We start from the raw sequence: 21,842 nt of genomic DNA, 5'->3' as shown, positions 1-21,842 counted from the left end.
ATCAATTTCACTTGCTTTGACAATGTAAACATATGTTTCCCATGCCAATAAAGCCCCTTGAATTGAACACCTCACTTTGACTATTTACTCCCCCTAGCAGAACTGGTTAGACTATAAATTCATCAGTGTTCTGCGCTCTGGCACACTCAGACGCGAGTGCTCCAAAATAGGAATAGATTGCCAGAGCGAATTTACGAACGCACGCTATAACTAAACACATTTTGCTTTCACAATTTAACATTGGCGGAACAACCCCCCAGGGAGGCTACTGCAATATCACTCTACCCGTGACGTTAAAGTAATAACATGAAAAAAAGCCTGCTAATTAAAACAAATACGAGTTGGTATCATTTTTAATGGGGTAGATTGAGTAAGTGTGTGTCAAACTGTTTGCTTGGAATGATTTGTAGCTATCGTCTCAATCTGTGCATGAGAGTGCATCCGAAAACGCGCGATACCGTAAAGTGTTTGCGCACCCAAATTCAGGAAGACACATATTGATGGATTGACTGCGTTTTGCAAGTGTCGGCTTTCTTGGCCGCATTGTCTCATTGCATATCTCATATACCCAAGTGTTGCATGAGTCGGGAAAAACTTTTTGTCTTGATCAAATTACAATAAAACCGATAGACTTCACTTTCTTTCGATCTATCATTCGGGTCAGTCGACGTGCGTCTACCAATTCTGGCATGTTCTCCCCTAAACCACGAAGACTCCTTCGAGACGCCAGAGATAACGCCTCCTGGGTGTGATCATCATCAAAATCTTCCTTCATCAAGGGGTCAAGTAAGCTTGATGACATTTTGCACAAGTGGCCCTACATGAAAAACAATGACAGTAATCTAATCATTGTACGAACTAGAAAGAGTTTTGTGGTAAATTAGGTAACTACCTTGTTTGTATGATCAACTATAGCAATAACTCACTTATTTTACATAGGCAGACTTGTTCCAAGGTTATTTATCTTTGCCGCAATGGTTTATGGGTAATCCGGAGTGCAGCCAGCCATCCAGCTCGATCGAAACGGCGTTGCGGAAGAAGTGGAAGTTATAAAGGTAAACAGGGACGCTGTCAACACAGCACTAGCGAGAAACGATGGAATGGACCTCAACCGACAATTTTTCTACATCGATGTCTGTGGACACCGAGGATGTTACTATCTAGGCTAGCTAATGCCAATTGTTGAACAGCCACATAGGCTACGAGTCAAACAACAATCCGCCCGTTCAGTCTATTCAATTTCAGCAGTGCAATGAGTCTGAACGAACATTCATCACAAGCACTGTCGTGGAGGAAGCTTTACTTGAGTCGAGCAAAACTGAAGGCTTCCAGTCGAACGTCTGCTCTACTGTCTGGGTTCGCTATGGTAAGGAATAAACTGGCCCAAAGTCAGATGCATAGCAACAGAGGCAATTATTTGATGAGGACCAGCATCATCCAAAACCAGAAACGTTATCTATTCATCATGTTGTATGGATTTCTTGCACTCCCTAGTTAAAAAAATAAAAAAAAGACAGCTCTGCTTCATTTTGGAAGGTCATGTTCCAGACAGCCTGTCTTGTTTGCTTATGTCACAATGTTCTTCCCCCCTTTCTTCTCTCAGGTAGCAATGGTGGAGGTTCAGTTGGACACAAGCTATCCATACCCACCTGGTCTCCTCATTGCCTTCAGTGCCTGCACCACAGTGTTGGTGGCTGTTCACCTCTTTGCCCTGATGGTTAGTACCTGCATCCTGCCTAACATCGAGGCAGTCAGTAATGTTCACAACCTCAACTCGGTGAAGGAGTCTCCACATGAGAGAATGCACCACCACATAGAGCTGGCCTGGGCCTTCTCCACAGTCATTGGCACCCTGCTCTTCCTGGCTGAGGTGGTGCTCCTCTGCTGGGTCAAATTTTTACCCATTAGGCCTAAGAACCACAACCCCAACAATGGGACCATATCTGCAGGTGTGGCTGCTGCCATCACCTCCACCTCCATCATGGTGCCTTTTGGCCTGATATTTATAGTCTTCGCTGTACATTTCTATCGTTCCCTTGTCAGCCACAAGACAGACAGGCAGTTCCAGGAGCTGGAGGAGTTATCCAACCTGACCAGGTTGCAGAATGAGCTGGACGGTAGAGGGGAGTCCCACTTGCAATCCCCCGGCTCTCATTTCCCATAAAGACTGACCTCTCGTTGATAATGTCTATTTCAAGCCAATCCTTTGTTGCCAATAGTTTTATTTCTATTAAAGCATTACATAATTTCAAAACATTTGATGTTACACAGTTTCCAAATGTTCACATTTCTAGAGATTTTAAAATATATATTTTTCAAAGAATGATTCCAGTCGATGTTACTTTTAACTGTGAACCTATACCAGTTAACACATCGGTGTCTTAAAGATGCACTCCAACCAATCGCAGCACTCCAACGAATAGCAGCTGTCAGCAATTCCAACACCACGGATAAGCTCATATTTGAAACGCATGAAAGCCATTACAAAAACAGAATTTCTATCCAAAAACAAATCGTTTAAATGGCTAAACAATTGAAAAGTGTGCAGGTACTTACTACTGTGATAACTGAAATGCAGAGCCTGTAGAATTATTTTTCTAATTCAAAATTATACTTTAGTTACATTGTTTGCTAACTCAGCTGCTTAACTAGCTCTGTCTTATTGACCACCCAATATTGCGGTTAATAACTTTTTTTTTATAAAAAAAAAAAGCTAATTAGCCGTGCTATGAATACAACTCTCATCTGCTGTCGACATCTGGATACGATTTAAGAGCACTAGTTAGCTCCAAAAGTGGTTAGTAACTTTGGCTGCATGCTGACGGTGCATTCAGAGCCGTCCAGTGGCTAGCCACACTACAACCTTCATTTTACCAGGTTCCCATGAAGCAATTGCAATGACAGTCAACCACAACATACCCGAGAGTCTCCTGATTAGCACGGGGTAGTCTGTGTTTAATTTCATTGTGTATTACTGTTTCCACATGTTAAAGGTTTTAGCATTTGTGGCACAAATCACATTGGGTCAATATTAGCAATTTTCACACATGTCCAAATCATAAGAAAGTATCTAAAATTGATAGTAAAGCTCAAAAGTCACTTAGAAGTTTTGAACATGATGTGCAAAAAATTACTTGAATGGGATTTGTGCCTCATGCTAAAATGTTAGCTTGTGGAAAGTCCCAGGGAAATTAAACCAAAGAATGGATTGCTGTCATACCTTATCCATAGACTGCTTAAAGGGTAAGGAAACCAATATGTCATTCTGTAATTTGGGTAAACTATCCCTTTAACTACTATATTGTGACAAGGTGGCTTGCCTCATTGTATTCTATGAGCACCAATGATGCATGCCAGATCTTACAACGCTTGGATAAGTATTTTAAGTACCAGCTAACCACATATGTTATAACAATCTGGTGTTCGAAGGCACAGTCGACGATGTGGCATGCAACGTCTGACCAGCAGAACTCGACCATTGTCTTACTTCTGTCAGTTCTGTATTCAACCTAATGTTCAGGTTTCAATTCATGTTTGAGAGATTAAATGTAAGCATCCTACTTAAGTTATTTTTAGTTTAATCGGTTTGCCAAATGTTGCTGCAAACTCTACAAAAAGTGTTTTCATAGTTGTAAACTGTGGTATTGAAATAGCATTTTGTGCCATGATTATTTGGTCGCAAAATATGAATTTGTGACTAGAAAAGCGTCAAGTTATTTTCACTGCTGTTTAAACTGCACATTCTTTCTGAACACAATTGGCTTTGTAAAAGTGTTATCTGTAGCTTTCATTTTCTGTTCAAAGTGCACCTTTTGTGACTTGTTTGTTTGTACACTGAGTGGGTTGGTCTTGGCAAATGTAACTGTTTACTTTTTGTTTTGCTTCTAGGAATTTGTTTGTAATACCTAGAGTTGCCACTGGGGAATATATATATTTTTTTAATTATTATTTATTCATTTCACCTTTATTTAATGACATTTACATTTTTACATTTAAGTAATTTAGCAGACGCCCTTATCCAGAGCGACTTACAAATTGGTGCGTTCACCTTATGACCAGATGGCACCATGATCTCATTACAAGTCAAATCATGTTCAGTGGTCCCGTTTTCATAGAAGTAAAATTACTAAAATCCTCCTCATGATGATGTGCTCTCTTTATTCGTTACATGATGGAATTTAACAGCATGGTAAGTGAGCATGGTGTCCAGAGATCAGCAGAGATGGAGCACTTTAGGGTGTTCTGATGTTCTTTGGCTTGACCTATTCACCGTGGTATGTTGATTGTGTTTCCATTAAAACTGATCTCACATCCAACAGATGTACCTTAAATAGAGAAAAAGGGGACACCTCACCATACAGTGAATTGATATTCACATAAGCCGGTAAAGTGGCTTGGCTCAACACTTGCAACACCCGGTAAAGACAAACCTCTTAAAACACTTCAAAAGACAAAGTATGTACCTTAGGAATCGGGTATATTGTTGGTGTTGGTGCCTCTGCTCTTCCAAAGTCAGACACTGTTCCACATTTGGCCACTCCGTCCACCCAGAAGCCCTCATAAAGCTGACCTTTGTCCAGGTAAAAGAACTTCCCATGCCCATTCTTTTTCCCATACTTCCAGTTGCCTTCATACCTGTTTTCATTGGCTTCAAAACAAATGAGAGAAGTCGCAACCTGACATATAGTCTACGGCTAAATCCATTCAAACCCAAACAGAATTCATTCAAACCAAATGACAACTTTTTAGTGTTTCATTGAATTACATCCATATTGTCAAAATACACTAATGAAGATGCAATAAAACTTACTTCATCTTTCTCACCCATCCACTTGCATACTCTGGAAATCAACTTTTTGTCTTGCACACACCCCTGGCAACAGTCATTACTTTTTAAAAAATGTAACCTTTATTTAACTAGGCAAGTCAGTTAAGAACAAATTCTTATTTACAATGACGGCCTACCGGGGAACAGTGGGTTAACTGCCTTGTTCAGGGGCAGAATGACAGATTTCTTGTCAGCTCGGGGATTCGATCCAGCAACCTTTCGGTTACTGGCCCAATGCTCTAACCACTAGGCTACCTGCCGCCCCAGTCATGAGATAGTCTTAAATGTAAAATAATGTGCCCTTACCTAGACGAAGCATGCCCTGCCCGTGATGTTTGTTTTTCAGCCATTCTCCCTCATATATGTCCCCATTGTCATAATACATCCTGCCCCAGCCACTCCTCTGATCCTCACTCCATTCTCCCTCATAGCAGGCAGTGTCACTGTAGAAGTAGGTCCCAAACCCCTAAGGTAGATGAGAAGACATATAGAAACGTGCCCTTGTTTCACTGAGGCCAGGTGTCTTATAATAAATGAAGAAATAGAATAGGCCTAGGTTTACATTATTTACATTCTCAGCCTAACAATAAAAACTTTGTCCTGTGTACATACATGCTTCTTGTCATTTTCCCATCCACCTGAGTATTCCCTTGAATACTCATTGGTTACAGACAGGAGTTTGCTGTAGGTCCCATATCCATCACGTTTGCCATATTTCCAGTCTCCATCATAAATGGCCCCGGCCTTCTTCCAAATTTGAGTTCCTTTGCCTAGAAAAATTAAAGGAACAGTGAGAAAAGCCACCCAAATATTCATTGCACATAAAAAAAAGTAATAATAGGTCTAGCTGGTAACAAATTAAGTGGTGACCAATACTATTAAAGTATTAGTGGGGGAAAAAAATAAGTAATCTACAGTACCTGACAAAACTTTGGACACACCTACTCAATCCAAGGTTTTTCTTTATTTTTACTCTTTTCTACATTGTAGAATAATAGTGAAGACATCAAAACTATGAAATAACAGATATGGAATCATGTAGTAACCACAAAAAAATATATAATTTTTTTTTTAAGTGTTAAACAAATCCAAATATTTTATTTGAGATTCTTCAAAGTAGCCACCCTTTACCTTGATGACAGCTTTGCACACTCTTGGTATTTTCTCAACCAGCTTCATGAGGTAGTCACCTGGAATGCATTTCAATTAACAGGTGTGCCTTGTTAAAAGTTCATTTCTGGAATTTCTTTCCTTAATGCGTTTGAGCCAATCAGTTGTGTTGTGACAAGGTAGGGGTGTTATATAGAAGATAGCCCTATTTGGTAAAATACCAAGTCCATATTATGGCATTAACAGCTCAAATAAGCAAAGAGAAACGACAGGACATCATTACTTTAAAATATGAAGGTCATTCAATATGGAAAATTAACAACTTTGAAAGTTTCTTCATGTGCAAAAACCATCAAGTGCTATGATGAAATTGGCTCTCATGAGGAATGCCACATGATTGATTTGATTAGGATCTATTTTAGTCCTCATTTGGACTAATCTTCCAAGAGTCCTTAAACATTAAAATACAATCACATTTTCACATATAACACACTGTTACAAACAGACTGACATATTGACCAGATAAACTCTAACAGTCTAAAAAGATACATTGATTCTTCATCGACCATAGTCCAGCACAACTTTCCTGTGTATTATATTTAAATGGTTTTAAAGTAATGTTTGAATTTATATATTGAAAGGTTTCTGGTTTACTCAGATAAATTATTCAATTTCTTTATTGTTCTGAATCGATAATGTTCTTTTGCCTATCTCTCTTTTCTGTCTGTATAACACATGGTGGACAATCTATTCCTAGTATTTACTGAATGTCTGTCTCTTACCAACATTCTCTTTTGTCCAAATGATTTAATGATCCACTAAATCAAAGGCTGCACTAAAATTTAAAAATAGTACTCCACAAACCTGCCATTATCCATAGCATTGAGCCACTGGTCAGTCATGTCAACCAATGCAGTGGTAGTGGAATGGTTTTTGCGATAAGCATGCTGATTGGCTGTAATCATATCATTCTTTTCCATGTACTCCCATATTTGTCTACTCACAATACCCTCCAATATCTTACTGAGTGAAGGGAGTAGACTAATTGGTTGACTATTGGGAGGAGTAATTGGTTCTTTGCTGTCTTTCGGGATAGAACACAGTTTAGCATGCCTCCATACATTTGCAAATGTCCCCTTTTCCAGTAACCAATTAAATATGTATTTCAGTGGAGCTGCTATCTGGGGAGCAGCATAGCGAAGAAAGAAATTGGCCATAAGATCATAACCTGTAGATTTACCATTGGGTAATGACTTCAATAGGTTTAACACCTCTACTGACCGCATTTCTAGCTAAAAGAGCATGTTTGTTTTGCTCATAGTATGATCATCAATCCATTGGACAACAGCTTGTTTGGAAGTATGGGTGTTTACATTATCGCTCAGTAAATACATTTTCTTTGTAAAAAAATAAATAATAATTGCAAAATGATTGGCAATGTCAGCTGGTTGTTATTGTTCTCCACACTAGATAGGTATGATGAAATAGATGTATCAAGTAAGCCATTCACTGTATTCCATACCTTTTTACAGCCACTAAAAGCATTTTTGTAAAATATTATTTTCTCGATTTAATTTAACTGCATAATTACGTAATGTTCTATAATTCTGTTAATCAATTTCTAGTTCAGATTTGGCTGCTATGACTTTTGACAATTTCTTTGAGAAAAAGCCACACCCAGTTCCTCATCAATCCATGGAGATGGATGAGCCCCAACTGTACTACTGCTTACTGGGGCATGATGGTCCATTACCTCAGTGAGCAAATCAATAAAACATTCTGTAGTGTGATTTAAATCATCCTTTTGATAAATCAGCTGTCAGGCAGTGGGTGTAGCTGGTGCACGAAGTCAGGCGCAGGAGAGCAGAGATGAGTGAAAAACGCACTTAGTTAAGAAATAGCGCACAGTACACATACCAATGTGCGAACAATAGCGGTTGCCACAAAGCACAGGTCAAACCAGCACCCAGAAAAAAACAGCCGGAAACGTACTGACCTGAACAATAAACAATCACACACAAAGACATATGGGAAACAGAGGGTTAAATACATGACCAGTAATTGGGAAATGAAAACCAGGTGTGTGGGAAACAAAGACAAAACCAATGGAAAATGAAAAGTGGATCGGCGACGGCTAGAAGACCGGCGACGTCAACCGCCGAGCGCCGCCCGAACAAGGAGAGGAATCGACTTAAGTCGTGATATCAGCTCCCAGGGTACAGCAGCCAAATCATTCAAAAATAGCTCATGATTACATTTTTATTTATTTATCATGACCACAAACCTTGGGGTTTCTTTGGAACGTTGGTGTTCATGGTAATGGCCACAATATTATGGTCTGTCCAGCCCACTAGCATTGATCTGGCTTTTAAGCATTGCAATGGTATATTAGAGAAGATCAGATCAATGCATGTATCCAAACGGTGACCCAACTTAGTTGATGATCTAGTAGTATCATTAACCATTTGTTTCAAACCACAATTCTCAGCATATCTCATCAATTTAGTTCTATTCGAATTAGTATGATCCTTCCAATTTACACTAAAATCACCCAAGATAAATACATCTCTGTTACTATCTGTGGCCTGGTCAAACCCAGGGAATAAGTCATCCATATAGGACACCTTAGAGCTAGGTCTATACACACATCCTACCAATATGGGTGCCTGGTGAGGCAGATGTACTTGTGCCCATAGTGCCTCTATTTGACATACATTGTCATCCCTCCTCTCAAAAGGTATATGATTCTGAATGTACAGTGTTACACCCCCACCATTCCTATTCCTGCCCCTTCTAAGTTGACTATATCCATGAATGTTAATTTGCCCATAATTTACAAATCAGGAAAGGAAGACCCAGAGTTACCTCTGCTGCAGAGGATAAGTTCATATGAGTTACCAGCCTCAGAAATTGCAGCCCAAATAAATGCTTCACAGAGTTCAAGTAACAGACACATCTCAACATCAACTGTTCAGAGGAGACGGCGTGAGTCAGGCCTTCATGGTCGAATTTCTGCAATGAAACCACTACCAAAGGACACCAATAAGAAGAAGAGACTTGCTTTGGCCAAGAAACATGAGCAATGGACATTAGACTGGTGGAAATCTGTCCTTTGGTCTGAGGAGTCTAAATGTGAGATTTTTGGATCCAACCGCTGTGTCTTTGTGAGACGCAGAGTAGGTGAACAGATGATCTCCACATGTGGTTCCCACCCTGAAGCATGGAGGAGGAGGTGAGATGGTGTGGGGGTGCTTTGCTGGTGACACTGTCTGTGATTTATTTAGAATTCAAGGCACACTTAACCAGCATGGCTACCACAGAATTCTGCAGCGATACACCATCCCATCTGGTTTGCGCTTAGTGGGACTATCATTTGTTTTTCAACAGGACAATGACCTAACACACCTCCAGGATGTGTAAGGGCTATTTGACCAAGAAGGAGAGTGATGGAGTGCTGCATCAGATGACCTGGCCTCCACAATCACCCGACCTCAACTCAATTGAGATGGTTTGGGATGAGTTGGGAAGGAAAAGCAGCCAATAAGTGATCAGCATATGTGGGAACTCCTTCAAGACTGTTGGAAAAGCATTCCATGTGAAGCTGGTTGAGAGAATGCCAAGATGGTATTATTCTACAATATAGAAAATAGAAAAATAAAGAAAAACCCTTGAATGAGTAGATGTGTCCAAACTCTTGACTGGTACTGTACGTTCTTAGAATCTGTTGAAAGATTTTAAATAAAAAAAATGGAGAGAACCAGTCACAGCCTATGTGTCTGAACAGTGACACAGTAAGCCTAGTAAGCCTAATACTTGGTGTGTGCAAAATCTATGTCATGCAACAGTAGTACCATGCTTCTTGCTGTCCAGCCAATCCCCTGTGTATTCATCTCCATTGACTGAATAAACAGTGTGTCGCAGTCCACACTTTTGTGCCTTTCTGTCCCATAATTTTGACAGGGGTACCACCTTTCCAGGTTTCTTCAGATGAGGCATGGCTGTAAGCAAAACATACATGATTTTCAAACATTGTTTGAAAAAGTTATTAATTTAAAGGCACAATCCTTAATCAATTTACAGCAGAACTGCAGCCCCACCACCACCTGGTTTAGAGGATGCTGTATAAATAGATGTATCTGGTAACCACTAGACTACAGCTATGGATGCAAAGACTTGACAGTCCATTCATGGTACAGGTAAGTGAAAATAGTTTTGCATTTGAAGCTAGCTATAGCTACATTGTTTGTTTACAATGACTGATCAAATGACAACCAAAACAGAAACAAAATAAGAACATTTCGCAGATTGTGCCAACTAAGTTAGCTAGCTAGCTAATGTGACATTTTTATACATTTACTTTTACAGCTAAAGTTAAGTTATTAACCCAAATTGTACCTCGTATGTGTCCAAGCGAACGACTCCTTTTAGCTCAGTCCACTTGTCTTTTCAATTTTCAAAGTTAAGTCAAATTTAACATTAGGTCAATATAGGTGGTTAGCTAGCTAGGTGGTAAAAGACATGCGAGGCAACAATGACCAAGCGTCCTATCCCCATAGCAACCAACTTGCATAGATGTACAAATACTAGATTTCGTTCAGGCTGATAAACTTTCTGTTTTTGTAAATGTGTCATTATATTTCCCTCAAAATCATTATTCAAAACATTCATGCAAATACAGTTCTGTTTATGAAAATGTTACTGTAGTAGGGGTTCCTGTCTAGTAAGTTTATTTCTGCACTTTAGAACAAGTGACGACACAAATGTACATTTGACAGTAGTAGGCAGTCGGGCGCATGCGCTCAAAATGAAATAAGAAAATAATCGTGGACAGCTGTACTAGCCGTTGGAGGTTCTGTACGGTGGGAGTCGGCGAGTGCCGCTTACTGACACAATGTCACTGCAAAGGTGTCAAACTGAATGGGGAGAAATTGACCAAGAATATCAACAGTTACAGGTAGGCCTATGTGAAGCCAGTTTGATAACTAGCTAGGTGCGTGGCATGACGTGGACTACAGCCAGTTCAGAAAGAGAGGTTGGAGGATAACTGATATAACGTTACTATTGTCAGCTCAGCTAGCTTTCTAGCTAACCCAGCCAACATGACTAGAAGCTAGCTAGCATACTAACTTGATAAAGGGTTTCATCAGGTATTTTTGTACACGATATGTTGTATTTAGGAACTTTCCAATATAACGTTAGCTAATTCATTTCCTGCGGTATCTGCAAGTCAGATGTACTTGAATTGGTACAGCTAGCTTTTAATATACGCACATTTGAACAATGAATGTTAGCTAACGTTAATTATCTAGCAATAATAACGTTAGCCTGTTTAAAGTCCTTATAACCAGCAAGTTAACTAGCTAACTCCGATTAATAACAATGATTAGGTAACGTTGGTGGATTTCACTAAAACACAACTAAGTTTTCACCTCGGCGCAGTTGAATCAGTCAACCAATGCGGATAAGTAGCAAATAAGTGTCACTTAACTCCGGGTGTAGTCGTCTTCCTCGCTCTTATTTCCTTAATTGCTACCACTTGAAACGACTGGATAGGTTTCAATGATATTGTAATGTTGCCTTCCATCCACCTGTCATATTCTGCTAGACCAGGGACCATAGAGAGAGGAAATAAAGTAAGCCACTGAGACAGCCTCAAGCTGCAAGAATAAAAGGGGGGATCTGTCCTAGACCTTATCCATCGCGGCTTTTCTAAATTCAGACTTTGAAAATAATTGCCTGACAGTTATCAACATATCTGAGTACTGGTGAGCAATGTGCAGTCATTTGTTTTCCATTTTTATTTCTAGGAAACTCACAAAGTGTACAGACAGAAGCTCGAGGAGCTCACCAACCTCCAGGCAACATGCAGCAGTGCCATTAGTAAACAGAGGAAGGGTCTAAAAGACCTCCGCCACAGTCTGCGCAAGTAAGTAGCCTACTATTAGTAGGCAGCTTGCAGTTATTGACAAAGAATGGTCCAGTCTTGTTTTCCTGTACCAAATGTCCTCAATTAGGACCTGAGCATTTAGTGTTTTGTTCTCCTACAGATGTACAAAAACAAGCGATGAGAAAGAAACGGAACTGATCAAAGACATCCAAATGCAAATTAAAGACAAAGAACATTTCTTCTTTGATATGGAAGCCTATTTGCCAAAGAAGAATGGGTCAGTGTATTTGAGGACATGGTTATTTTTTGGTTGGTTACAGATTTTACGCAGTTTGTCATTAGAGGGTGTAAAAGTATGTTGTAAAATATTTCTCTTTTCAGATTGTACTTAAATTTGGTCCTTGGCAATGTGAATGTCACACTCCTCAGCAACCAGGCTAAGTAAGTGTGTTGCTTCAGCTTTAACAAAATATCTGTATTCAGTCACATCCGTTTGGTTGCTGCGTCTGATTCCTTGTTGCTTCTTTTCGCTCGAGCAGATTTGCCTACAAAGATGAATATGAGAAGTTCAAGCTTTGTATGACAATAATCTTGATGTTTGCTGCCATAACCTGTCTCTTCTTGTTCAATTACCGGTGAGTTGATTATATTATACATTTTGATGTTTCCTCATAGCATCTCTTAATGTTTTGTTAAAGCAAGGTAGTTGTAAATGTCTGTTTTGTTTCAGTGTCACAGATGAAATCTTCAACTTCTTGCTGGTTTGGTACTATTGCACTTTGACCATAAGGGAAAGCATCCTCATGAGCAATGGGTCCAGGTGAGCTACTAAGCTTTTTATGTGACTGAATTATTTATTTACTCCATGAGATTCAAATACTAGACTAGCATGTTGACCTAGTTCTGCTTCTTTATTCTAATTCCACTCAATGTGTCCTTTCAGGATTAAAGGGTGGTGGGTCTCCCATCATTACGTCTCTACCTTCCTATCAGGTGTAATGCTTACCTGGTAAGTCCTTTTTATTTCTTTTCAACTTTTAACACTTTCATTAATTGCTGTCGGTCAAAATCGATTGTCAGTTACCCTCAAAGGTTGCCTGACGAGCAGTTTGATAAATGTTATTTGATCGCCTGTATTGTTTGGTTCCTCTGTTTCTTCTCAAAGGCCAGAGGGGTCCATGTATCAGATGTTCAGAAGTCAATTCCTTGCCTTCTCCATTTATCAGAGTAAGCATCTACTTTCTCATTTTATCTTCGTATGTGTTGAGTTTTTTGAAAACAATTCGCACAGTGTAAGTCTGTCATTACTCATACATGATTAATTGTAAAAGTATTTGATTCATTTGTTGAAATTCATCCCTGTGTTTTTCAGGCTTTGTGCAGTTTCTTCAATATTACTACCAAAGTGGCTGCTTATACAGGTTACGAGCTTTGGGGGAAAGAAATCAGTTGGACCTCACAGTGGGTAAGATGAGTTCCTTTTCAGTTAAGACAGTTTCTAAGGCTTGCTTATTGGTTATGACTTGGGAAAGCTTTTGAACCATTAAGTCACAACCAAAATTATTGGCACCCTTGATAAAAAAAAAAAATATTAAAAAAAGGCTTTATTAAATAAATAATACAAATACTGAGCTATATTGTATGTTAAGAAAAAAGAGAACATAGTGCGTTTGCATTTGTTGGATGACATGGAAATGGAGCTCTTTCGCCACGCACACCAGTGGTGGGTTTAGCGTCACAAAAGGATGCATATACAGAAAAGAACTCCATACCTACTGTAAAATATAGTGGGGGGGGGTTTGCTTAATTAAATTGTCGCCAGCAGCACAGTTAGTCACCAACGCTCTGGTTAACATTGAAACCAGCTGTACTAGGGCAAGTAAAATGGTCAGAGTGAGGTGTTCTCTCATTTACGTCTGGAAGTAGCAAGCAAGCTAGCTAACTTTACCCAGTTAACTTGGGTGCTTGACTGCCGTTGTGAGGTCAGAACGTTCACATAAACCCTATTCCTTGGCCACAGCGTGCAGTGTGCGCTCAAACGCTCCAAGAGTAAAACGCTCTGAATTTACGAACGGACAATCTGACAACGCTCTGAATTTACGAACGCCCAGGGTGCACTCTGGCACTCCAGAGTGAATTTATGAACGCACCCCAATAATCTGGAAATATTCTCTATGGAGGAATGATCTCTTAAGATCCCTTCCAATGTGTTCTCCAATCTCATAAAACACTTTAGAAAAAGGCTCTGTGCCATTATTCTTGCAAGGGGAAGGTGCAGGAGTATTGAAAACACGGGTGCCAATAATTCTGACCCCTATCTTTTTGAGAATACTTTTTTATTACTTGTGAAGTAAAATATTTATCTCTGAGCAGTTGTATTAGTATAAAGTAATATAATTTTTGCATACAATATCTCAGTATTTCATATAATGTTTTTCTTTTTCTTGTCTTGATCAAGGGTGCCAGTAATTTCAGTCATACCTGTAAATCAAATAACCATGTGTTGGTGACCAATAAAATGTTATTGCGAGTGTAGCGAAATGCTTGTGCTTCTAGTTCCGACAGTGCAGTAGTATCTAAGAGTACTCTAACAATTCCACAACTACCTAATACACACAAATCTAAGTAAAGGGATGAGCAATTACCGAGCGGCATAGGCAAGATGGTATAGAATACAGTATATACATATGAGAAGAGTAATGCAAGATATGTAAACATTATTGAAGTGGCCAATGATTTCAAGTCTGTGGGCAGCAGCCTCTCTGTGTTAGTGATGGTTGTTTAACAGTATGATGGCCTTGAGAAAGAAGCTGTCTCTCTGTCCCAGCTTTGATGCACCTCGCCTTCTGGATGGTAGCGGGGTGAACAGGCAGTGGGTCGGGTGGTTGTTGTCCTTGATCCTTTTGGCCTTCCTATGACATCGGGTGCTGTAGGTGTCATGGAGGGAAGGTAGTTTGCCCCCGTGTGATGCATTGTGCAGACTGCATCACCCTCTGGAGAGCCTTGCGTTTGTGGGCAGTGCAGTTGACGTGCCAGGCGGTGATACAGCCCGACAGGATGCTCTCAATTGTGCATCTGTAAAAGTTTTAGGTGTTAAGCCACATTTCTTTAGCCTCCTGAGGTTGAAGAGGCGCTGTTGTGCCTTCACCACACTGTCTGTGTGGGTGGACCATTTCAGTTTGTCTGATGTGTATGCCAAGGAGCTTGAAGACTTCCACCTTCTCCACTGCTGTCCTGTCGATGTGGATAGAGGGGTGCTCCCTCTGCTGTTTCCTGAAGTCCACGATCAGCTCCTTTGTTTTGTTGACGTTGAGTGAGAGGTTGTTTTCCTGACACCACACTCAGTGCCCTCACCTCCTCCCTGTAGGCTGTCTCGTCCTTGTTGGTAATCAAGCCCACTACTGTTGTGTTGTCTGCAAACTTGATGATTGAGTTGGAGGCGTGCATGTCCATGCAGTCATGGGTGAACAGGTAGTACAGGAGAGGGCTGAGCACGACCCTTGTGGGGCCCCAGTGTTGAGGATCAGCGAAGAGGTGTTGTTTCCTACCTTCATCACTTGGGGGAGACCCGTCAGGAAGTCCAGGACCCAATTGCACAGGGCGGGGTTGAGACCCAGGGCCTCAAGCTTAATGATGAGCTTGCAGGTTTACTATGGTGCTGAATGCTGAGCTGTAGTCAATGAACAGCATTCTTACATAGGTATTCCTCTTGTCCAGATGGGATAGGGCAGTGTGATGGTGATTGCATCGTCTGTGGACCTATTGGGGTGGTAAGCAAATTGAAGTGGTTCTAGGGTGGCAGGTAAGGTGGAGTTGAGTCTCCCAAAGCACTTCATGATGACAGAAGTGAGTGTTTCTGGCCCGATAGTCATTAAGTTCAGTTACCTTTGCCTTCTTGGGTACAGGAACAATGCTGGCCATCTTGAAGCATGTGGGGACAGCAGACTGGGATGGGGGGGGGGGATTGAATATGTCCATAAACACACCAGTCAGCTGGTCTGCACGTGCTCGGGCTAGGGATGCCATCTTGGCCAGCAGCCTTGCAAGGGTTAACATGTTTAAATGTCTTACTCACGTCGGCCGTGGAGAGGGAGAGCCCACAGTCCTTGGTAGTGGGCTGCGTCGGTGGCACTGTATTATCCTCAAAGCAGGCAAAGGTGTTTAGTTTGTCTGGAAGCAAGATGTGGCTGGTTTTCTTTTTGTAGTCTGTTTGCCTGTAGACTCTGCCACATACGTCTCGTGTCTGAGCCGTTGAATTGCGACTCCACTTTGTCCCTATACCGACATTTCGCTTGTTTGATTGGCTTGCGGTGGGAATAACTACACTGTTTGTATTCCGCCATATTCCCTGTACAAGACATTTGCATGTGTGTTAATAGTTCTTACAAAGAAGTGGGCCACAAGCAACCCCATGACTGGAAAAATGGGACAAAGGTGGTGTTTTACCCTTGAGCAAGTTGCTACTCTTCCATGTTGAGTGATGTCCCAGTTGTCGGAATGCCCCGCATGAGTTCACACACGTCCTCTTTGATTAAAAGTTTACATTTCTACTGCCCAAAATTCCAATTATGATAGACTGTAGAAAAATGTATTTAGTAAAATCTTGCTGACCAGAGGGAGCTAATGGACAACATTTTGCAATCAGTTTGCAGCTGCCCTTTGAACAACCTTTATCCTCTTGACCAATACTTTGTCCCTCTTGTTTAACTGTTTTTGATATAGCTTACTTTACTCTACAATGTGTTTTAGTCTAATGATTAACCTGTACTCCTGACAAAGTTAGTTGAACTGGATGTAAACATACTGTCTTTCGGGAAGTTTATGCATTATTCAATGTTTTGGATTTTCCACCATTTTATTAATTGTTTCTTTTTTGCAGAGGGATTCCAGTCATGGATGTGGAGAGGGCTCACCTTCCTCTTGCCATTCCTCTTCTTCGGACATGTAAGTCTAATACAACTGTACTAAAATGGTTATCCAGGGATGAGGTCTGAGTGTGTGCCAGCTTGTTTCACACAGACTAGGATGAGGCATTATGGGGGAAGAGAGTGGAGTGGGGAGACTTAAAAGATGGTATTGCAAAATCTGTTACACTTGTAAAATAAGTGTTGCCCAACATGATTGCAAAGCTTACATTTTGTTCCTTATTTCAGCTAAGATGGTTATTTCAGCTGTTTATACTTTTACATGTACACATGCCAGCTGCCATGCTTGTGTTCTTGAATAAGGTTTTAGGTCTTAGACTGAGCTTTTCTCTCTCCAATCCCATTCACAGTTCTGGCAGCTGTACAATGCTTTGACCCTGTTTCGGTTGGCAGGACATAAAGACTGTAAAGAGTGGCAGGTAAGGACAGAAATACTACCATCCAATCTCTGTAAAATCCCTTGTTTTCAAATAGAATACAGTACAACATGCCTCTACATCCACCCCTGTCTCGTTACAAGACTACTCTCTACTCAGTCACTGGCCACATCATCATGATGATGCAAAATGCATCCATTTTGTGTCATCATGAAGTAGCTGGCGACACTTTGCTTCTTAAAAGCCCAATATCTTGGAAACTTCACTACTGACATCCCACATTTTTGGAACTGTGTATAAAAATCCCTTTAAGAATGACACCTGTGATGTCATTGTACTAGATGTCATCAATGGAAGGTTTAACTTCCAGTGTCAGAGTAGTCTTGTAAAGATTTTCAGCAAAAATTGGATTTCTTATTTAATGCCTTTTTGTGTCTTTCAGGTATTTATGTTGGCACTGACATTTCTTGTCCTATTCCTGGGGAATTTTCTTACCACATTGAAAGTTGTTCGCCAAAAAGTCCAGGAAAACCCAGAGAAAGTGCAAAAGCAAGAGTGAATACTAGTCTGACTACAGCTCAGACTCCCAAGTGACCATGAAACAAATGGCACTTTGAAACGCACAATTGATGGAAATATGGACTGCAGATGGTTTTTGCCAGGAAAAGACGGAGTGAAGAGACCGCTGTGTGTCTCAGCCTTGATGACAGCTGCAACATTAACCAATAACCTTGGCTGAATGTGCTTTTGTTTCCAATAGTTTGTCGTTGTCCTTGCTACACATGCAATCACAACACAGAGCGGCCTTCTTCTGGCAGATGAACCACTGCAATCCTGGACCATTTGAGGCTTGATCCTGTAGATTTAGTGTAATTGGACAGACTTATTCATTATGGTGTGGATGTATTTAGGACGGAGCATGAACTACATGTACAGAGATCCACTCTTTAAACTATATGCAACTAAACAAAGACGGGTAGCATTAGGTCATGAGAAGAGGTTAGATTACCTACAAAGTATATGTACTGTCAATACTTCACACAGCTGTTTTTGGTATGGAATATTTGAATACATCCACGGCACATTCATTTTTACTGTTCGCAACTACAAGTGTCTGTCGTTTTGATATTTTTCAGTAAAGATGCATTGAACTATACAATTCTCCCGGTGTGCTGTTTGAAAGTAAACCAGTTTCTTTTCTCTGGATATTGACATGTTGATGCAGGTCCAACTTGTATAAAGAAGTAAAGCCTGCTTTTTATTTCAGCAATGTACCAGCTAGGACTTGTTAACTGATCATAGACATTTACAAACTTTAACAGCAGCCATTTACTACCATTGTTTGGGTTGATTTGGCAACCATAAATTGCACAGCTGTTCTATTTTTAAATAATGAATATACTAATACATGTCACGGTTTTAGTATACAAGGATTTTCTTTCCCTTCTGTAATGCACCTTGTTAAACTGAGTTCCTGGTGTCATAACTTCTCACAGTGGATTCAGAATTAAGACACAAATCCATCTTTAAATAAATCCTGTAATCTAGTTCAAAATGATAACCCTTTCAATGAATGATTATTTGAGACCTGTCCAATTCAGGCTGTGCTGGTTGTTTTGAGTTCACCTTTGTCACAGTATGCTGTAAAGGTCTACTTCAAACAATTACTGCTATGAGCACTGGTACTTTGAGCAAATGATTGGGAATAATGTCTGCAAATGTGCAGGGATGATCAAGTTCTATAACTCTGCTGACATACCGTATGTATTGTAACGCATCAACTCTGAACTAAGGCAAACTCTCATGAGCTTGTGTATCCCTTTTCAGTGTCATTTAATTTTGAGCTGTAGTGTTAAATCTGAACAACTTTATTACTTAGTGAATGTGCGCTCTAATGCCTCATCTCCCTGTAGCCTGTCACAATTACTTGATTGATTTTTGTTCCATTTGGAATCAAGTGTTTTGTTATTGAGAAAATCTAAGGTCTTAGATATTAGTCTTGTTTCCGTAAAGAAGAAAAATCCATTCTAACCTCAAAGGGAGCCACTCTTTGTTATACTTGTAGGCAAAAGCCTATTATTGACCATTAGTCCAAAATGTTACATTCTGTTTGTAACATCAAAACTGCTGCAATGCACTATACAACAGCACCTATTTCCTCATGTTGTGGTATTGGTTTCATGTCATAAGACTGTACCTTGTGCCTAAACGTATCACTGTAACAAGAGACAATGGACCAAGTGATTATTGCTTCTGTCTCTGATTAAAGGATGTTATCTGAGAGGCATTTATTTACATTGATATAAGGCCCTGTGTTTTGGAACTAGCAAATATTAGTTAAGTCATGTAACAAACGTATTTGCTTAGCAAAGAAATATATACATCAGCTTTCACATTTTATTCAGTTGCCTAGCTACAGTACTACTGTAGGACACATTGCTATGTCAGTATTTTTTCATAGCAACCACCACTAGTGGGCACTGTCATTAAACTTTAGAAAACTGCAATAGATATTTGTCCAGACTCCAGCTCTGAAAGGAACTGATGTCTATCAGCTTTCAACCACAGTAGTAAATGGTTGTAAATTGTCCTGACAATGTAAAAGGTGCAGACTACTTATCATCCTCTGCAGAAAGGGTAAATCGCTTACATGAACATGTGTAATGGCAGTGGTGTAAAGTACTCAAGTAGTTTTTTTGAGTATCTCTACTTTACCATTTATGTTTGACTACTTTTACTCCACTACATTCACAAAGAAAATGTAATTTTTATGCCATACTTTTTCCCTGACACCCAAACGTACTTGTTACATTTCAAATGCTTTGCAGGACAGGAAAATGTTCAAATTCACACACTTATCAAGTGTAGGCCGTCATTGTAAATAAGAATTTGTTCTTAACTGACTTGCCTAGTTAAATGTTTTTCTTTAAAAACACCCCTGGTCATCCCCACTGCCTCTGATCTGGTGGGCTCACTGAACATATGTTTTGTTTGTAAGTTGTCTTAGTGTTGGAGTGTGCCCCTGGCTATCTTTTAAATAAAAAAAGAAAACCATGCTATCTGGTTTGCTTATTTATTACAAGGAATGTGAAGTGATTTATACTTTTACTTTTGATACTTACAGTACCAGTCAAAAGTTTGGACATCTACTCATTAAGGTTTTTCTTTTTACTATTTTCTACAATGTAGAATAATAGTGAAGACATCAAAACTATGAAATAACATATGGAATAATTTGGTAACCAAAAAAAGTGTTAAAATATATTTTATATTTGAGATTCTTCAAAGTAGTCACCCTTTGCCTTGACAGCTTTGCACACTTGGCATTCTCTCAACCAGCGTTGAGGTAGTTACCTGGAATGCATTTCAATTAACAGGTGTGCCATTTTTGGAATTTCTTTCCTTCTTAATGCGTTTGAGCCAATCAGTTGTGTTGTGACAAGGTGGGGGGAGGGGGGGGGGGGGTATACAGAAGGACCGGTTCCGACTGACATTTGTGTGTATGGGCGCTCTGTGAACCATGCAACATGTACAGGCAGAATTGAAGCGTTCATGTAAGACAATGATGAGATCATAGAGATCCTATTAAATTAAATTCAAATTCTATGGCTGAGATGCAGTAGGTGTAATCTGACACCTCATTTGCATAGAGAGCAACACGTCACATTTTCTGGCCTATCCAGACAAGGGATCGATTTCCTCTGGCTGTGAACCTCGCAGCTCAGCTTACAATATGGCATATGAAACGGGAAAGTAACTGCAGCAAAAGCAGTGTCATCTTGCTGTGATGTTCTCAGATGGATTTAGAGATCAACATGAAAAAACCCAATCACTTAGTAGAATTCAAACAAGAGCACTTTTTCTTGTTCACAGAGGGACTAAATCACTTTGTGCTTAAAGCTGAAGTTGTAACGAGTTAGCAGGCATTTGAATGGCGTCTCTGGGCAGAAATGGTACCAATTTTGTACTGCCGCTAAGTACAGTTGAAGTCAGAAGTTTACATACACTTAGGTTGGAGTCATTAAAACTCGTTTTTTTAACCACTCCACAAATTTCTTGTTAAGAAACTATAGTTTTGGCAAGTCGATTAGGACATCTACTTTGTGCATGACACAAGTAATTTTCCCCAAAATTGTTTACAGACAGATTATTTAACTTATAATTCACTGTAACAATTCCAGTGGGTCAGAAGTTTACATACACTAAGTTGCACGTGCCTTTAAACAGCTTGGAAAATTCCAGAAAATGATGTCATGGCTTTAGAAGCTTCTGATAGGCTAATTGACATCATTTGAAACAATTGGAGGTGTACCTGTGGATGTATTTTAAGGCCTACCTTCAAACTCAGTGCCTCTTTGCTTGACATCATGGGAAAATCAAAAGAAATCAGCCAAGACCTAAGAAAAAAAATTGTAGACCTCCACAAGTCTGGTTCAATTCCCAAACGCCTCAAGGTACCACGTTCATCTGTACAAAATACCAAAGTCAAACAATTTAAAGGCAATGCTACCAAATACTAATTGAGTGTATGTAAACTTCTGACCCACTGGGAATGTGATGAAAGAAATAAAAGCTGAAATAAATCATTCTCTGAACTATTATTCTGACATTTCACATTCTTAAAATAAAGTGGTGATCCTAAGACAGGTAAAGTGGTGATCCTAAGACAGGTAAAGTGGTGATCCTAAAACAGGTAAAGTGGTGATCCTAAGACA

The 21,842-nt window shown here is 39.9% G+C and overlaps 3 protein-coding genes across 5 annotated transcripts; 2 read left to right on the top strand and 1 right to left on the bottom strand.

Moving 5' to 3' along the window:
- Positions 1-395: 395 nt before the first annotated feature.
- Positions 396-4,137, top strand: orai1b (ORAI calcium release-activated calcium modulator 1b). The gene is made up of 2 exons (XM_029709093.1): positions 396-1,366; positions 1,604-4,137. The coding sequence occupies exons 1-2, from the start codon at positions 1,253-1,255 to the stop codon at positions 2,162-2,164; spliced, it is 675 nt and encodes a 224-aa protein (XP_029564953.1). The 5' UTR covers positions 396-1,252; the 3' UTR covers positions 2,165-4,137.
- Position 4,138: 1 nt separating this feature from the next.
- On the bottom strand, positions 4,139-11,751 carry morn3 (MORN repeat containing 3). 3 transcript variants are annotated; one of them, XM_029709092.1, is made up of 6 exons: positions 11,368-11,751; positions 9,790-9,936; positions 5,441-5,598; positions 5,135-5,294; positions 4,464-4,648; positions 4,139-4,325 (listed from the first exon to the last, which is right to left on the bottom strand). In XM_029709092.1, the coding sequence occupies exons 2-6, from the start codon at positions 9,932-9,934 to the stop codon at positions 4,263-4,265; spliced, it is 711 nt and encodes a 236-aa protein (XP_029564952.1). In that variant the 5' UTR covers positions 9,935-9,936; positions 11,368-11,751; the 3' UTR covers positions 4,139-4,262. The 3 variants fall into 3 exon arrangements, with proteins under 3 accessions (XP_029564952.1, XP_029564950.1, XP_029564949.1); XM_029709090.1 differs by lacking the exon at positions 11,368-11,751 and adding an exon at positions 10,334-10,644; XM_029709089.1 differs by lacking the exon at positions 11,368-11,751 and having other exon boundaries at positions 9,790-10,644.
- Positions 10,715-20,183, top strand: LOC115159413 (transmembrane protein 120B). The gene is made up of 12 exons (XM_029709088.1): positions 10,715-10,892; positions 11,746-11,864; positions 11,986-12,102; positions 12,207-12,266; positions 12,365-12,460; positions 12,556-12,645; positions 12,769-12,834; positions 12,991-13,052; positions 13,198-13,290; positions 16,705-16,769; positions 17,101-17,169; positions 17,570-20,183. The coding sequence occupies exons 1-12, from the start codon at positions 10,830-10,832 to the stop codon at positions 17,684-17,686; spliced, it is 1,017 nt and encodes a 338-aa protein (XP_029564948.1). The 5' UTR covers positions 10,715-10,829; the 3' UTR covers positions 17,687-20,183.
- The last annotated feature ends 1,659 nt before the right edge of the window (positions 20,184-21,842 follow it).

This window comes from Salmo trutta, chromosome 23 (assembly GCF_901001165.1).
Source record: "Salmo trutta chromosome 23, fSalTru1.1, whole genome shotgun sequence".
Classification (NCBI taxonomy): Eukaryota; Metazoa; Chordata; class Actinopteri; order Salmoniformes; family Salmonidae; genus Salmo; species Salmo trutta.
Note: the sequence above shows the minus strand (reverse complement) of the source record. Positions and strands in the feature narration are given on the sequence as shown.

What these genes read in the sequence shown, in the direction of transcription:
- orai1b (XM_029709093.1), top strand. Translation starts at nt 1,253, where the DNA reads ATGAGTCTGAACGAACATTCATCACAAGCACTGTCGTGGAGGAAGCTT. An exon ending in TACTGTCTGGGTTCGCTATG is followed by an intron (nt 1,367 to 1,603) that starts GTAAGGAATAAA and finishes TTCTTCTCTCAG; the next exon opens with GTAGCAATGGTGGAGGTTCA.
- morn3 (XM_029709089.1), bottom strand. Translation starts at nt 9,955, where the DNA reads ATGTATGTTTTGCTTACAGCCATGCCTCATCTGAAGAAACCTGGAAAG. An exon ending in GCAGGGCATGCTTCGTCTAG is followed by an intron (nt 4,649 to 5,134) that starts GTAAGGGCACAT and finishes TTTGTTTTGAAG; the next exon opens with CCAATGAAAACAGGTATGAA. An exon ending in CAATATACCCGATTCCTAAG is followed by an intron (nt 4,326 to 4,463) that starts GTACATACTTTG and finishes TCTCTATTTAAG; the next exon opens with GTACATCTGTTGGATGTGAG.
- LOC115159413 (XM_029709088.1), top strand. Translation starts at nt 10,830, where the DNA reads ATGTCACTGCAAAGGTGTCAAACTGAATGGGGAGAAATTGACCAAGAA. An exon ending in CTCATGAGCAATGGGTCCAG is followed by an intron (nt 12,646 to 12,768) that starts GTGAGCTACTAA and finishes GTGTCCTTTCAG; the next exon opens with GATTAAAGGGTGGTGGGTCT. An exon ending in AAGACTGTAAAGAGTGGCAG is followed by an intron (nt 17,170 to 17,569) that starts GTAAGGACAGAA and finishes TGTGTCTTTCAG; the next exon opens with GTATTTATGTTGGCACTGAC.